Source organism: Mytilus edulis, chromosome 8 (genome assembly GCF_963676685.1).
Source record: "Mytilus edulis chromosome 8, xbMytEdul2.2, whole genome shotgun sequence".
In the NCBI taxonomy this organism is placed as follows: Eukaryota; Metazoa; Mollusca; class Bivalvia; order Mytilida; family Mytilidae; genus Mytilus; species Mytilus edulis.
Window position 1 is genome coordinate 81,073,478 of NC_092351.1, and position 17,198 is coordinate 81,090,675.

General features: G+C 31.8%; 2 protein-coding genes across 2 annotated transcripts in view; one reads left to right on the forward strand and one right to left on the reverse strand.

Moving 5' to 3' along the window:
* The first annotated feature begins 4,847 nt into the window (after window positions 1-4,847).
* Window positions 4,848-7,516, forward strand: LOC139486382 (ufm1-specific protease 2-like). Its single transcript, XM_071271262.1, has 4 exons — window positions 4,848-5,034; window positions 5,540-5,642; window positions 6,069-6,193; window positions 7,400-7,516. The coding sequence occupies exons 1-4, from the start codon at window positions 4,999-5,001 to the stop codon at window positions 7,484-7,486; spliced, it is 351 nt and encodes a 116-aa protein (XP_071127363.1). The 5' UTR covers window positions 4,848-4,998; the 3' UTR covers window positions 7,487-7,516.
* A 2,034-nt stretch (window positions 7,517-9,550) lies between these two features.
* Window positions 9,551-17,198, reverse strand: part of LOC139484419 (von Willebrand factor D and EGF domain-containing protein-like) — a 30,295-nt gene continuing 22,647 nt past the window's right edge. The window contains exons 13-19 of the mRNA XM_071268151.1: window positions 15,122-15,277; window positions 14,460-14,652; window positions 13,875-14,062; window positions 13,204-13,455; window positions 12,655-12,676; window positions 10,730-10,871; window positions 9,551-10,064 (exon numbers count right to left, since the gene is read on the reverse strand). Coding sequence (XP_071124252.1) covers window positions 10,007-10,064; window positions 10,730-10,871; window positions 12,655-12,676; window positions 13,204-13,455; window positions 13,875-14,062; window positions 14,460-14,652; window positions 15,122-15,277 — 1,011 coding nt within the window. The 3' untranslated portion in view covers window positions 9,551-10,006. The remainder of the gene's footprint in view (window positions 10,065-10,729; window positions 10,872-12,654; window positions 12,677-13,203; window positions 13,456-13,874; window positions 14,063-14,459; window positions 14,653-15,121; window positions 15,278-17,198) is intronic.

The following is a 17,198-nucleotide window of genomic DNA, read 5'->3' on the forward strand; positions in this document are numbered from 1 at the left end:
CTTACATCCAAACAGGTGGTATGACAAATAATGCATACCTTTGTATAGAAATGTAGAACAATCTTAGTTTTATTTAATAATTCAACATTCTAATGCAATTTGTATGTACAAATTTTTTTCATTGGCTAAAAGTTGCCGTCAAATCCACAGTTGACCAGGCGTAACTAAGGAGGAACAACCATTTTGAAATGATTGAATCAACAAATGTTCGATTGCTACTATATAATCCAAAATTAAACAACACCTACCTCGAATTCGCCGTTATAAAGTTATTTATGCGAATTTGAAGCATATAGGCAATGTAATAACCTCCAGTTTGTATGTTTTTATTTGTATGACGTCACGTTTACCCATGATGTCTTTGCGCCAATATCATAAATGAAGTTTCGCGAATTTTTTGTTTGTTTGTCAAATTTAGACATTTTTTCAAGTTTTGTCGTATTATTTCTTTTTGAAATGCATTAGAATCGGAATAAAAGAGGGACGAAAGATACCAAAGGGAAAGTCAAACTCATAAATCTAAAACAAACTGACAACGCCATGGCTAAAAATGAAAAAGACAAACAGAAAAACAATAGTACACACGACACAACATAGAAAACTAAAGAATAAACAACACGAACCCCACCAAAAACTAGGGCTACGCGTCGCCAGTAAAACTGCATTTGTGACCGTCAAATCTACAATTGACGTTGGCAACTCTTCAACTACAGTACTATTATTCCTTAATTACCATGATACCATTAGACAGTATATCGACAGAAATTAAAGCTACCCATTGTAAATGTTTTGTTAGACATGTCTAAATGCATTAAATAATACATTGGCTAAAAGAAAGGATCAGCACTAACTTGTGACAATTCAGAGTAATTTTAATAAGTATCTTGAAAAATTGAACAATTTTCCTGTTTTTGTTTTTACTTGAGTGGTCTCTTCTTAGTCGATTTATGAGATTTGAACATTGGTAAACTACAACCTCTTCCTTCGTTGAACCGTTTATGATAAAACTTCTACACAACATTTTATGACATTGTAAAATCAGTATCGTTACTAGTCCAAATAATTATGACGTCTGGCAAAGCTATTTTTTTTCTGGAATGCCTTCCTATGACGTCATAACGCTGAAGCTTTTTTTTACGACTGAACTTTGAGAGTAAATTTTTGGGGGAACTTTGAGACCTAATTTTGACATGAACGTTTTCTTGCCGGCTAAAAAAATTTCACGTAGTTACAAAGTCCTACCTTTTTTGTGCTTATTGATACAGAATATTTCCAGATATATCCAATTGCAAAAGAAATGATAAAATAAGATACGATTCCATTGTGGGTGGACGAATATTTTTTTTTTCAACATGATATCCCAGAACTCCCAAGAAACGTCACTTCCGGTGAATATGAAATATAAAACTCGGTAAAATTTAATAGACCCGAATATCTGGAACGTTCGATTTACATTATCCGGAAATTCGGGTTTGTCAATTTTTACCGAATTTTTAATTTTATACTTTTCGGAAGTGACGTATTTTGGTAATTCTGGGATATCATGGGTCGATGCCGCTGGTGGTAGAGTTTTTATACACCGAGGGTATCACTATCCTAGAAGTCTGTAATTCTGTGTCGACTTCAAGTATCATTGATATGGCCATAACTATACATGTAAATTTAAGTATTTGTAAATTTGAATTGTTGAAAAACTAGGGTTTTTCTACCTCAGAAAAATATAACTATGAATTAACTGTTTGTAAATTTGAATTGTTGAAAAACTAGGGCTTTTCTACTTCAGCAAAACATAACCTTAATTTTAAGGAATATGTGGTTCTCAATCCTCTTCAACTTCTTACTTTATTTTGCCTTTTTAGGTATTATTTATTAGAGCGTTACTGTTGAGTCTTTTGTAGATGACACGCGCGTCTGGCGCAAAGACAATATTTCAATCCGGGTATACGTATTTGATTAGTTTATTAACAACCACTGGGTCGATGCTACTGTTGGTGAAGTTTTTTCCCTGACGTTATAACCAGCTCAGTAGTCAGCACTTATGTGTCGACATGATATATCCTTGATATGGTCATACCTATAAATTAACTGTTTCATGACTTTGAATTTTTAACATACTAGGACTTTTCTACCTCAGGAATAGATTACCTTAGTTGTATTTGGCAAAACTTTTAGGAATGTTTGTCCTGTTGGATAACAAAGTCTAAATCGTGTTAGCATAAAACATGATCGATTGATATTGTTACATAGTCTTCAAAAAAACATGTGATAAAAGAAAGCAATGAACAAAGTAATTGGGAATACTATAAATCATGCTTTTGTCTTCTATGTGGACATTATAGGCAGCTTTTCAACTCACTTTGCATTGAAATAGAACTATATAAAACAGTTTGTAGATTCATGCAAATTAAATGTCTTTTGTTGTTGTCCATTCGAATGATGTGTATGAGCTTTTGATTTTGCCATTTGATCAGGGACTATCCGTTTTGAATTTTCCTTGGAGCTCATTTTTTTTTTTGTGATTCTACTTTCTTGTATAATGTTAACATGAAAGGGTATTTAAAAATTAATTTTACTTTTTAAAGTATCGTTTCACATCAAATAGGAAATCTAAGTTGCAAATGTAAATTATAAAAATGCATTTTACAAGCAGAACTAAACATTCAAAAGAGAATCTCATTTTTTCATAATTGTCAGTATGACATACTACAGAGTAGAAATGAAATGTGTTTACGTACATTAGTTGCATTATTTCAAATTTTACCTATTTTCATGATAGAAGGTTATATTTATGTTTAAATAAAACAAAAATCGCCTACATCTTAAACAAAGACGTGTAAACGAGGCATACGTTGATACTTTTTTTATGACTTACAAAATTACATTAATAATATTGATCAACAAAATCAATTACATTTCAATTTTATTTTTTGAATACCTGAAGAGAAATCTAAGTCACCACAACCATCAAAAAGATATAAAACTAAGTTACAGTAGAACTACAAACGATTAAAGTTTATACAGAACATATAATTTTTTTTCACCAAAATGAAAATTGTTAGATATATATATAAATATATATATAAAATATTGATAGGTCATGGACCTCTTTTTCGAGATATTTGAGATTTAAAATATGGCGGGAAAATGCTGACTCGGACTTTTACCTTATATTTGCATTGGTATTATTGGGTCTCAAAACAAAAGAAAAAAAATCAAAAATCTTCTAAAATTTTAGTAAATGATCTTTCATAAGCTATTAAGTCTTATATGAAAAAAAATAAATGGGTGTTATGGGGCAAAATATTTTACATTGTATTGTAAGGAAAAACACCAAGGAGTCCGAACATTTGACACAAATTCCAAAATCTCACCTAAGTACATCCTTAAGCTTGGAATTATAAAAATCATGACAGCAATGACATGCTTGCAATATGCACTATTACAAATGAGCCAGTTAACACTAAATCAGTGGATCTTACTCTTCATATTGACACAATATCTACAGTGACAACTGATACTACTGGTTGTAAACTAGCTGTTGCTGTGTCAACAAGTGTTTGTCGTCAATTAAAGGCAATGACAAACTATATGATGCAGCATGCCAAGGTTATTTTAAAAATATTAATATGACTATGCCTTATGGGGTTAGATAGGAGTTACATACCTTTCAAAAAAAGAAAAAAAATACCAAGGTGTTGAGGAAAAATCTGAAAGAATTTCACATACTAAGAAATTGATGATGAAAGATTGAAAAATTTATGAAATACATTCAAAGATAACAATTTGTTATTGTTGGCATTAAGTAGTTACTTCCCTTTAAAAAATTAGAAAAACAGATTTTATTAGATTCGTCACAATTTTTATGGATCATTACAACTTAGTTTTAGTTCAATTTCGTCTGTTAAGAAAGCAGTATATCTTACTTATACTACAAAATTGGATGACATTATTGATTGTAAGCAACATGGAAATTTTATGGAGACTCAATGACTATATAGCTAGTATATAATGATGATTCTTAACTGTATGGAACACATTAATAATGCTATAATGATAATAAATTTATTTGAAATGAAATAGGATTTATAATTTTTTCTGATCACTGACTCTCTATTTTGAAATTAGTATAAGTCAGCATAAAATTAAAAGGATACCAATATAGCAATTAAAAAACTTATGTTGAAGAATGACAAACAAGACTATAGCAAAACTTCATACTTTTATTTATTCTTTCTATTTTTTTGCTGACAAGTCTTTAGTAGATGAAACGAGCGTGTGTCATACCATTTTTTTAAGCAGGTTATCTTTGACGAGCTCTTTGGAAAAGAGGGGTGAAAGATACCAAAGGGACATTCAAACTCGAATTTTCTTGGGGGTTTTAATTTAGTGGATGTATTCTTTCCATGAAATAAATGAAATTAAATCCTCCACAAAAGTTTCTGCTTTTACAGTTTTTATTTTTCCGCTCATTATTTTGTACATTAGGCTGTTTGTTTTCTCTTTGGAATTGTTTTACATTGTCATTTCAAGGCCCTTTACAGCTGACAATGAAGTATGGGGTTTCCTCATTGTGGAAGGCCATACAGTAACTTATAGCTGTTAATTTCTGATTCATTTGGTCTCTTGTGGTGAGTTGTCTCATTTGCAATCATACCACATCCTCATTTTTATAATCAATGGCAATATTACAAACTTCTATTTTATAATAGCTTGTTTATGCCTATAGTTGTTATGACTTTTATTTATAACACATATATAAACAATACAAAAAACAAAAAAGTTTTCGCATTTTCGCATTACATCCAAAATTAAAATTGTCCCCTAAACTGCAAGTTTTCCCAATCCACGAAAAGTGATACCAATGAAAATAAACTAATCCACAGCAGATTTAAAAGGAATATGTACAAATAAATACAGGTCAATTACATATTGTAGGCATTAGTAGATGTTGGAGACAAAGACCCAAAGTTTGTTGGGTCCAGGCAGTGGATTGGGTCTATGGAATGCAGTTATGTTTTGGACCAATTAATAGGAGTAAGTCAACAAAAACTTTTAAAAACTATACACATTTTGGTGAATACTTGTCTTGTTTGCAATCATTCCACATGGTCTTAGTTTCTTCTCATCTGGACAAGTTGGAAATAAATGCAAGAATTTGATGGTTGCAGTATGGGTTGAATTTTATCCACTTCTAAGTCAGAAAAAAGAATCTAAAATTCTGAAGAGTTATCTTGAACTTAACTGTGTCTGACTTATTCGAATATGACATAGTTTACAGAAGTCATTTGTTGTGCCCTTTATATAGATTGCTGTTCCTTGTGAGCCAATGCTCTGCGTTGAAGGCCATACTATGTATGACCTATAATGGTTTACTTTACAAATTGTGACTAGGATCGAGAGTTGTCTCATTAGTACTCATCTTTTTACATCTATTTTCAAGGAAAATACTAATTTGTCAAATCAGCTCTGCTTTGGCATACACTTTTGTTAATTCCACACATTTCTCTTTTTTAATGCATTGGTTATTCATATATTTCAGGTCACCTCAAAGATAATGTTTGTCAGTGCAGGGGCTGATTTGTCCTCCAAAGGGAGAGAACTGGCTCAGCATTTTACAACACAAGGAACACCTATAATGATTGGTGAGTTATTCATACAAATATTATTAATATTGGAGGCAGTTTATTGGATTCTTTGTGATAATGATGAAAATAAAACTATTACTGTAAATTCAGCAATTATTGCGAGGTTTTTTATTTGTGAAGCAGAATGCAATGAGTTTGTAGGTTTTAAGGTAAAATCTTTGGTAATCTAGCTTGCTAACTGAACCATGAAGTCATTATTAGGCTAAGTTAACTACCCTTTATTAAAAGTAGACTAATTGGACAGATTACCAATCTATTTGTCTGTAAGACAAGACTACTCCGAAAGGAGGGTAGTATATCTATCCTAATAATGACTTCACAGTTTAGCTAGCAAGTGAGCTAACCAAAGGTTCTACCTTTACTTACACGCTCAATGCATTCTGCTGTAAACATATATTGACAATTTGTGTGAACCTTTTTCAGGAGGAGGAGTATTAGCACACACAATATTAGGAGTAGATTGTAATGATGTGACAGGGGATTTGAAGTTTTTGATTCTAGACCCTCACTTTACTGGAGCAGAAGAGTTGAAAGTTATTCTAGATAAGGTAAGATTTATTTCACAGACATATATACATCCAGAGGCAGATTTAAGGGGGGATTGTGTGGTAGGGGAAAGGGCTGACCCCCTCCCTTAATGGGAAAAATTAGGTTGCTTATATATATATATATAGGGAATCATTGAAGCATGATGGGAGCGGCCCCCTCTTATGCAGTCAGTGGGTCCCAACTCTTGAACATTTCTGGATCAGACACTCACAACTACTGTAATGAAAAGAATGAGTAGAAGTTCCGATTGAATATGTAGGATATATGTGCTAATGAGACTGAACCATGAAATTTATTTTCTGGGTTGAAGAGGAGTTGCTCATAGGAAATGTTGATTAAATAATTCTTATATTTTCATATAAAAAAAGAAGGCACAGTTCATCAGTTAAAATGGAGTTGAAGCTATATACATGTTTAATTAAAACTTCATTTGAGGACTGTTCTCTTTCAAAAGTAATAACACTGGTTGTCCTATTTTAATTCTTTTTAATGCCTTAGTTGTAGTGGAAGAGGCATTAAGTTCAACCCTTTTCTGTCTGTACCTCTTTCTGTTCCAAAATTGTTTTTTTTTGTTCTCTAACTTTAGTTTGCCTCAACCAAATGTTATGAATCTTATTCAAATGCTTATTACCACAAAACTCAGATCACATTCAAATTAGGGTAGCATCACCTTTATTTCTCTTCAGTCATGTTCCTTTATAATGTTGTATGCACTCATGGGCATTGTCTGTGGCCCATGCACACAAACTTCATTTATTGTTGTTGTTTTTATCATCATTGAATTGTTTTTGTCATTTAGTGAAATTGGTGGTAATTGCAAATCCTGGATATTCTCCATTCCTATTGACTCTGGGCTATTTACTCTGGGCTGTTTAGAGCTCACCATTGTAAGTGCACCTATCCATTTTTGGAAACGCTATTTTGACTTTTTTTTTATTTTTTTGTTTTGTTTATTTTTTTGCTCCCTCATGGTAAATAGCTTAATTTAAATCTCCTTTTACATGAATATGCACAACCAAACAATTCTTATCTTTATCAACTGTAGGGAAGGCCTATAATAAATGTATATCAAAAAAGATGTTAACCTTAAGACTTATTTCTTTACTCCACTATTTTAGACATCCTAGTATTGTCAACTGAAATATCTGACTTATTGTTAATGCTTGAAAAAACGCATGTTTATCAGCTATTTCTGTTTTTTATAGGGATGGTGTGGTTGGAAAGGAACAGATTTTTGGGACCAGACAGCACATTACAATTTATGTATGCCACAGAGACCTATTTGTATTTGAAAAATACATTAAGTAGATAAATATTTTAAATATGATTTTTATGTGTTGTTTTTTGTATAAAGAGTTTTAACAAGTTAGATACCAAAACAGTAAAAGTGACATTGAAAAGATTAGAGAGGATTGATTAATTGATTCTTGTATTAAACACCACTAGAAATCAACTGGAATGGCCCATTATATTGTTTTTGTTTGAAATCAAATGTAACTAAATATGTACAGCAGTCTAATGCAATTGTAGTCCCATGACCCAGGATCATTAAGAGTTAATTGTTCTATAAACTAAACTATTTGAGCTGATAAGGCTTTGTGTAATTGGTTGCCTGAAAATAGACACTTGGTGGATTTCCACAATTCTTGGTATTTGATAGCAAAACGTTTTGCTTTTTCAAGACTAAATTTGTATCCTGTATGATTTAAATGAATAGACCATTGCTTTATAGTGTGAAAAAAAGAAGTAAAATCACAAAAATACTGAACTCAGAGGAAAATGTAATCGGAAAGTCAGTAATCACATGTCAAAATCAAATAACAAATCACATCAAAAACGAATGGGAAACAACTGTCATACTCCTGACTTAGTACAGGCATTTACAAATGTAGAAAATGGTGGATTAAACCTGGTTTTAAAGTGCTAAACCTCTCACTTTGATGACAATCTCATCAAATTCTGTTATATTTACAGTGATGTGAGTATCTGTCATATTTCCTTTAACTTTGTTCTCATTTATCATGATCATAAGTAAACGCTTAACAATTAAAGTTATTTATGACATGATATGTATACATAATGAATTATGATAGACAACACTATTTGGTTTAAAAAATTACTATAATGTATACAGGTCTGTCAGACAGGTTTCACTTGGTCTTATCCAGTTATTGCACGGAAACATACAGTTCCATTTTCCGGAAGAGATCAAAAATTAAAAAGCATGGTTAATTGGTTTGTAATGTAATGAACAAAAAGGACAACTTCCCTATCAATCAGGGATCATATATAATTAAATGCTAAAGTGAAAATTGTCAATATACTAAAGTGCTATCTTTTCCTGTGTTCTTCCAAGAATTTTCATAGAGTGCCTTGAAAATTAACATAACACTGGTTTTTAACAAATAAAGCACTATGGCTTCTATACACTTTTAAATAAATGATCAAAGATAGGACCATGGTAGAAAATATAGCAATAGGGTATCACAGTGCTCTGAAGCCCATTTGAGGAGAACACTGGCATTGCAATTGGTTGAACGGTTCCCCCCCAACACCACAAATAATACCAAGATTTGCGTTTTTTGGTTGGTTTAACTTTTAGCCATTTAACAAAACAAATCACAAAGTTCTGACAATCAATGGCAATTGCACTGTAATGTAGCTTGAAAATATGACTAAATAAAAGCTCTTCTATGGCAGTTGGTTTGTAAATTTCAATTAAATTTTAATTGAATTTCCCTGCTTTGTATCCTGTTGACCGACAAACTTGTGCATTATCATATGCATAAGTCTAATAAAATTGAGAAAGGAAATGGGGAATGTGTCAAAGCGACAACAACCCGACCATAGAGCTGACTGTTTCATGTATAGGGTACAGAAAACATGAAAGCTGTTCTATAAAAAACATATTGTAAACAGTTGTAAAACTGATTCTGGCAATTACTGTAAGCTTACAAAAAATCTATAACAACCTTATCTATAATTTAATAAAATGTGATATATGTCAAGTAATGAAAATAACATCTATTTGAAAGAATTATGGAAAAGAGAAGGAAATACAGATATTCAATTTCAGATTATTATATCGAATTTTCCTATCAGATTGCTCAAGACCTGATATTGACCAAGCTGAAAATACATCTTATATGAAAAACAGCATGTTATTATCTTTTTATCATACACTTCAACAATGGAGAAAATTAGTAGTTCGATATATTGATCCTTTTAAGCAATTCTCAAATACTAATTTATATCTTTTTATCATATATCTAGCAAGCAGAAAAAAATACATAATAGGAACTATTTTTTAAACTTTGAAAAAATGCATTTTATTGTATCATTTATTTTGCATTACTTAAATATATTTTAATGTTTCCTAATATTGATTTTTGTATCCTACTTTGTAAATTTTCGCAGAAAACCTACATTAATTGATGTGTATTTTCCAGAATTGCCTAGTGACATTGGATTTTCTATGCGATAACATTACGAAAAGGCATGCGATACTTATTGGAAGAAGTTGATTACGCTTTCATATCACCTTGCTAAGAACCATTACAGAAAATACGAATTTTACGTTAATTTATTCTATTATTATACCGTAGAAATTATGAGTTATTTGCTCTAAGTATATGATAATCATAATTAAAAATACAATAATGACAATATAGAAACACATACAACATGAGTCTTGTCTCACAAACAACAATATTAATCTAATGTTATTAAATCTTTGTAAAATAAGTTCGATCATCTTTGTTTTATTTTGATTATTGATGAATGATATACATTTAGCATTCATTATATCCGTATCAGTAAGCTGTTTTTATTGGCGCTCTGCTTGCAACTGGAGGATCGGTTTGGTTGCTCCTGAAAAATAATGACAAGTGCATTATAACTATAAATGCATCTAGCAGAGTGCATATATTTATCAACCCATACTAAGAGTTACAGTGTCTTAGTGACTTGCAATAGATGCAATATATGTACGATCAGTAAATTATACAAAATTGCAATTACGACTGGTACAAAAAAAAAGTATTTTCAAAAATGATTTTGAGCTTTGAATTCGTATTCAAATATAGAGAGGTTTATGCAATACTTAGGAACTTGGTTTGCAATTAAGAAGTATTCAATGCAATAAAATCAACGGTACCAATTTTGTTGCACCAGATGCGCATTTCGACAATTCATGTCTCTTCAGTGATGCTCGTGGCCAAAATATTTGAAATCCAAAGCATATATAAAAGTTGAAGAGCTATAATCCAAAAGGTCCAAAAAGTATAACCAAATTCGTGAAAGGAATCAGAGCTTTGCATGAGGGAGATACATTCCTTAATTTATAATAATTTCTAATATTTTGTAACAGCAAATTTTAATAACACAAAAAATCCGTATTTTCATGCCAGTACCGAGGTACTGGCTACTGGGCTGGTGATACCCTCGGGGACTAATAGTCCACCAGCAGAGGCATAAACAAGTTTATATTCTTCAAGTTTGAACTTTTTATTGTAATATAAAAAAAATATATTTACCATGTCATGTCATTTGCTACTTTCCTCCTTGAAAATTTCTTTGTTACTATGACTATCAGTAATATAATAGTAAAAGTTGCAAAACCACCACACAATCCAGCAATTAAGGGAGTGTTATTATTGTTTATCACCACAACTGGAACTACAAAAAGAAACTATCATAATATTATGAACTTTTTATAATATAAAACATTTGTTACATGCATCCTGTATGCAATACCGTATTCATTTTATATATTGGGTGCAAGTTTGAACCGATGACCGACTGGATTTGGGAAAATCCATACTAAATATATTCATCTGTTTTTTCAGAGGCAAAGGTTTTTCTTTACAGGGAAAAACATTTTGTTCGGACTTTTTTTTTTATAGTAAAAAGTCTATACAGATATTACTTGATTTATTTCACTAGACTGGAAGGGTTTAACCGGTTCTCTTCCTTAAGACCAGTCCATCTATAGACAGGTATGTCGGGATAAACTCATCAATGTCCAGTTAATCGTTTCATATCATACACTCAGTTCTTTTGTATATCCGTTTGGTGACACTGATAGGTGATTAGAAATCAATTATAATTATAACGGCAATTAATAGTTATCCCACAAGGACGCGGTGTGTCAGTGTAAGATCACCCCGATGGCCGGAGGCCAGAGGGTTATCTAACACTGATACACCAAGTCCGATTGGGATAACTATTTTACATCCCAGCTGTTTAAGATTAGACGAAAAACCATTTACAATTCATAAAATCTAGTTTAGAACGCCACACAACCATTATAATATACCTCATATATTACTATATGATGTATACCCTTTATGACCTTCGAACACGATGAGTAGATATCAAACAATGTCAACTCGCCCCACTTGCCAATCGGCCCACATATCGCCACCTTATAAAAAAGTCGCCCCACTCTTGTTTACCGACTCGCCCCACTTTTTAAAAAGTGTAAAATCAAATTGAACAATCAGTCTGACAACTCACTTATTAACGAAAAAGGTTTAAACCCCACTGAATAAAGATCTGCCAACTCGCCTGACTTATAAAAATATATTGCTTCCTTTAAGTATGTTAAATTACTGTTAATTCGTATCCAGTCGTCCTGGTGTAGTGGTATGTGTCGTGGCTTGATATGCTAAAGGTCTTGGTTTCTAATCCCAGCATATACACTCGATTTTTTCTACGTGAATTCTGATAGATAGTCTTTTCCGTATAATAAATTATAAGTTTCATAGTGGATTTGACATTCCCGCCAAAATGTTACAGAACAAAGGAACTAAGAAACTCAAACTGAGGTGATGAGTTAGAACAAAGGAGCTGGGATGTAATCATCCTTATCACTCACATCTTTGAATAGACTGTCCTTATGCAAACTAAAACGTAAGCTCCGCCCAATAAGTTGAAATAACATTGATTATATGTGTGAGTACTTTTCGGATTTTTCAGAGACTTACTCCTCATGTAATCCTTAACCTTGACGTTCAAGTGAGTATGCTTAGCAAAACAACACGTGCATTCGTGTTTAATTTTTTTCTCACGGAAACTAACTATTTGTCTTGCTTTTGGAACAGATTATGTTTTTGATGGTTTTAAACCCAACAACGAGTTAGAACAATGCTCAATTCCCACCTCTCACACACACAACAGAAGAATGGTTGGCGCCTCAGTGGGCATAATTGTCAATACTAAAAAATCTCTAAACATGTATTTTGATCATAAATATCATGAAATGTACAGCAGTCTAAAGAATCGTGAAATAGAGCCAGGATTATGCTTCTGCGTCAAAATTTGCATGGTTTTCTTTTGGTGGTTTTACTTAATCAACAATTTTAAGCACATAATACACACTTTTTTGTAATTTTTTTTTATTTTTTTTTATAAAACCCTGTCTTAACTTTAATTATGAGTAAAAAAAAATAATACTAACCTAAAACGACAGGACATGTATCCTATAAGAAAAAGAAAGAAAGAATTATGATTTATTGCACTTTTTGTCTTTAAATATTCGGTAGATTCTGAGCTAATGCGTATCAAAGATGTAACGACATTTTTGCGAGGGTTCTGTGACATACAGATAACTGCTTTTCCCCATGAATGGAAAGCAACACATTGCAGAAACCAGTGAAACGGACGCACGTGCAAAACAGTCAATCATTGAGTCCTGTTGACCACTGTAAAATTAACAGAAAAAAGAAACCTTTTGGTGAACTCAAATTGCTTTACAACACCCTCCTTATAAGAAAAAATGAGTCATTAAAACTTCTTTTGCTTTACTTTGTCTGTTTACTGCACAGAATTTCAGAATGTCATTCGCCCTGATCACAATTACTACTAAGTGTGAATTGAAGTCAAGATAAGACAATATTATGATGAAATCTAATAAGTTCCAAATAAAACAGAATTAAACAAAATTAACAGTGCTTGAAGATAATACTTTATGTTAACTATAGTTAAATTTCACATATTTTCTACTTACAAGTTCTATGCATACCATACTGGTGATATTACAGTACAGGCATAGTGTATTATAAATCAGTATGGTGAGTTCCTCAGTAAAATTCTTTCCGTCATTGGAAACGCTGAGACGATAACCCAAAGCAGAACCTTCGTCTGTTGTCGATCGTTTCCGTCTTGATGTGGGGGATGGACAGTGCATATAAAATGGACTAAAATATTTCCCCGGTAATTCCTCTGTTATACCACCGTCAACTGTCTCGTTAAAGACAACCTTGAAGAGAATAAACGGAATATAAGTTATTGCTATATGGCAGATAAAAAGTAAAACAAACAAACAAAAAAAAAAAACATTAGATATTTTTAAATGTTAATATAAATAAACAGGAGCTGTGTTTCAATTCTCAATGAATTCAGACATTGTCCTTTTTCCAAAATAAAAGATCTCCGAAAAAAAACAAAAAAAACAGGCAATCGGCATAAAATATTGTGAAATTTGACATTGCATGCAACGTCGTCAAATACCTATAATACTGTAATAGATAAATATTTCATGAAAGAAATAGTTGAGGTTGTACAGTTACAAGGTTAGATCAATAACTTGATATATGGACAAATTTACAATCATAGGCATTTGAAAAGCATTATGTATACTGCAAATATTGCATTTGTATCGTTAATTGTACAATATACCTTGAAAGGTCTATAGCGGCAAAAAAGTTCTCCTTTTCTAAAATTGATTCCTGGAACAATATATGTCTGACATTTTCTCAAACTTGTATCACAAACTCCATTGAACGAGTCTGGTGCCAAAACAGGCGCTTGTGATTTTTCTGAAGAACAGTCTGAGCCAAAATATTCATGCGTGCAGTTACACTGTCCTGTAATGTTAATAATTCATCAATGGAGATATCCATGTTCTTAGATTATTTTTAAAGCAGCAACAGGTTATCGTACCCTATGTATCAAACCATCGGTAATAAAAAAAAAACAACAAAAAACTTAGATGTTTGCGATTAAATCTCTAAAAAACAACATTAATATGGCAAATTGCACTCGCATTAGATACTTAGAGATGTTGCGTATGCTTTGAGAAGTCAGAATGAGCACACGACAAAAAACATCTGAAATTCTGTTGTTGCAGGTACAATTAATATATGCAATGTTGAAAATAAAGAAGAGAATGAATTTGGCTAAAGTTCTGCTTTAAATCACATGAGTTGTTGAATTTATTGTCCAATTAGTATCGTCCATAAAATGTGTTTGTATAAAACATACCATTTTCACATATTCCATTTCCTGAACAATTTTTAGGGCACGTGGAAGCAGCGATTTGATCAAAAATAGTTTCTGTTTCACCATCTCCTGTAGTATTTGTCTCTGTTAAATTCTCCATTTTCATTGCTTCACCAAGACAAGCAGATGCATAATTATCTGTGCTTACATCTACCCACTGGGTATCACCTGTTATCTGCAAGTGTATGAAATAACGGATTAACAAAATTCTTTAAAACTAAATCCCACATTTCGCTTAATTGTAAAACATGACTAGCAATTAAAAGAATTTAGACTGTTCTAGTGCGATATATGAAACGTTAGTCCAAATAATTATGACTAGTGAAATGTATATTGTTTTCAGGAAAAATCAAATCGGGAAAGCAATGAAGATTTCGAATAGTATTCAATTCAAAACCTAGAAGTAAAATATTTTTTTCAAAACAAGATAAACATAACTGCTACAAGCTTAATGTAGAATATTTCAACATTAAATTAAAAGCAAAATTGTCATGTCAAACAGGAATGCTGAAAACAACCGAGCTTCTGATAATCCACAGGAACGAAACGTCAATCATATCAGGCATCACTCGAGTGCTTGTACAAATCTGATCAACAATACCTAAACAGAGACATTGCATATATTCGCGAAAACTTATGCTGACCTGAATATCCAATACACAATCATTGATGTAGTTTTCCGATGGCACAGACGGAACATTATCTGTACAAACTGCGAACGACAATGTTGCAAGAAAAGCATTGTTGCAGTGTTGTAATGCTTTCTCCATTGTCCATCCATTTTTCCAACTCATATCAGGCTAAAAATACGTTGTAAAGAATATAAAAGTTGATGTAAATAATGTTATTAAAAGTAAAAGTAGTTACTAATCGCCTTTTTGGAGATAACTGTATCTTAATCATGGACTATGTAAATGCAAGTGTAGCTTTAAACTATCCTGAATACAAAATAATTCTTCAATGAAATCTATATTTCCGTAAGATGACTTCCTCGTCTAGCTCTAACACCATATCAGCTTGATGCCACTTTTATGAATTGATTCACTTTGTTTTATTCCGTTCTTTTTTGTGTATTATAAATAACTGAATAAGGTGTAATATTTTCATTGGTAAGAGCCACACGCAGACCGTTTGTAGTTTAGTTTATGAAAAAATAAGACGTGGTATGTCTATAAATGAGACAAATTTTAACTATAGATCGAATGGCGTGGATATTGGCAACTATATGTCACCGATCGGCCTTAAATTTGAAACAAATGGCTGCATAGATAGGTATAAAATGGATATATGCCACGACATGACAAAATGTAAAACAATTCAAAAAAGAAAAAAAAAAACAACGAACTAATTTCTTTACAAAACAACAAATGAACAAATTAAATATGAAATACTGCAGGAAACTGACAACAACTGAAATGCCGGCTTTTGATTTCAAAAAGGCACATAACAGAATGTGTCGGGGTGCCACCTTATTTCTGTAACAGCACAACAGAAGAAAAAAATAGATAAATCCGTTGAAAAAGTCGACTCTACAGATCGATATAAAGGGGAAAAAATACGAAAACACCTAGGACATGTATAACACAAAATACTGAAATAAGTGTACTGGCAGTTTCTGAAAGTTATTTCCAACCAATAACAACTAAATCAAATTATTACCCAATACGCATCAGAACACATGACCTTTAGCCATGCCGAAATACAAGTCTGTAGATGTTTACCTTTAAACGTGAATACTGGTTAAGCAATTCATATTAAGTTAGTATGTTTAATTTATTGATAAAAAATAAATGTCAATACCGATTAAACATTATTCAAAGATCTAATTACAAAGTTTAATGAAAAATTAAAAACCTTTGAGAATAGGTTTATTCAAAGGATCAAAAAGCTAATATAAATCGTATATTAATGAATGGATTCTAAGACATTACTAAAACAGTTATGATACTAGGATATCCATAGCAATAAGTGATTTTTTTTGTGAATGATACAAGAACCAAAATTAACCAAAAAAGGTTTTGCGAAAACATTGAGGTTTGTCAGGCACGTAAAAATGTCAATTAAATTACTGAGAAAACTTTGATATATTCTCCAGAACTATGAATTAAAGAAACAGCAGATACAGATTCCTCCGTTAAATTTTAGATTCATACCTTGAATTTGACATAAGCTAAACACCAGAGTCTATGACAAACGAGACAATTCTTATATTTAATTATCCATATTCCCCCTCCTTAGTAGCAATAAATTAACTTCTCTGCATATGATATATGCATTTTCCAACGAATTCAGTGTTCGAGAGCTTGCAGATACTGCCCAGAATTTATAAAATGTCCCCTGTGTTTTAGCAGAAAGTTGGTGAACATGGTTTATGTTCAAAAACGTCTCGTCTTTTTATCTCGAAAGTTTATCGGAAGATACTAAGTCCTTTTTTATGAATTCTCCGTATCAATTTCAAACGTAATATATGATAGTCTTTAATTGTATATTCTAGGAACTGACGTTGTTTATCATCTCAATAACGTGATACATGAATAGTGTTCTTTAATTTTTATTTATAAATTTTCAACCTTTACTGTTTAGTCCATTTTAGGTAATATTCCGCTCGCTTCTCATGCATACCGTTAATGTTTTGTTATTTTTTCAATTGTTGTCTTTCGTGTTTATTCATGTGCTTTGTCTATATGCCGTTCTGTTTTCCTTTTCTGACATATTTGTTTG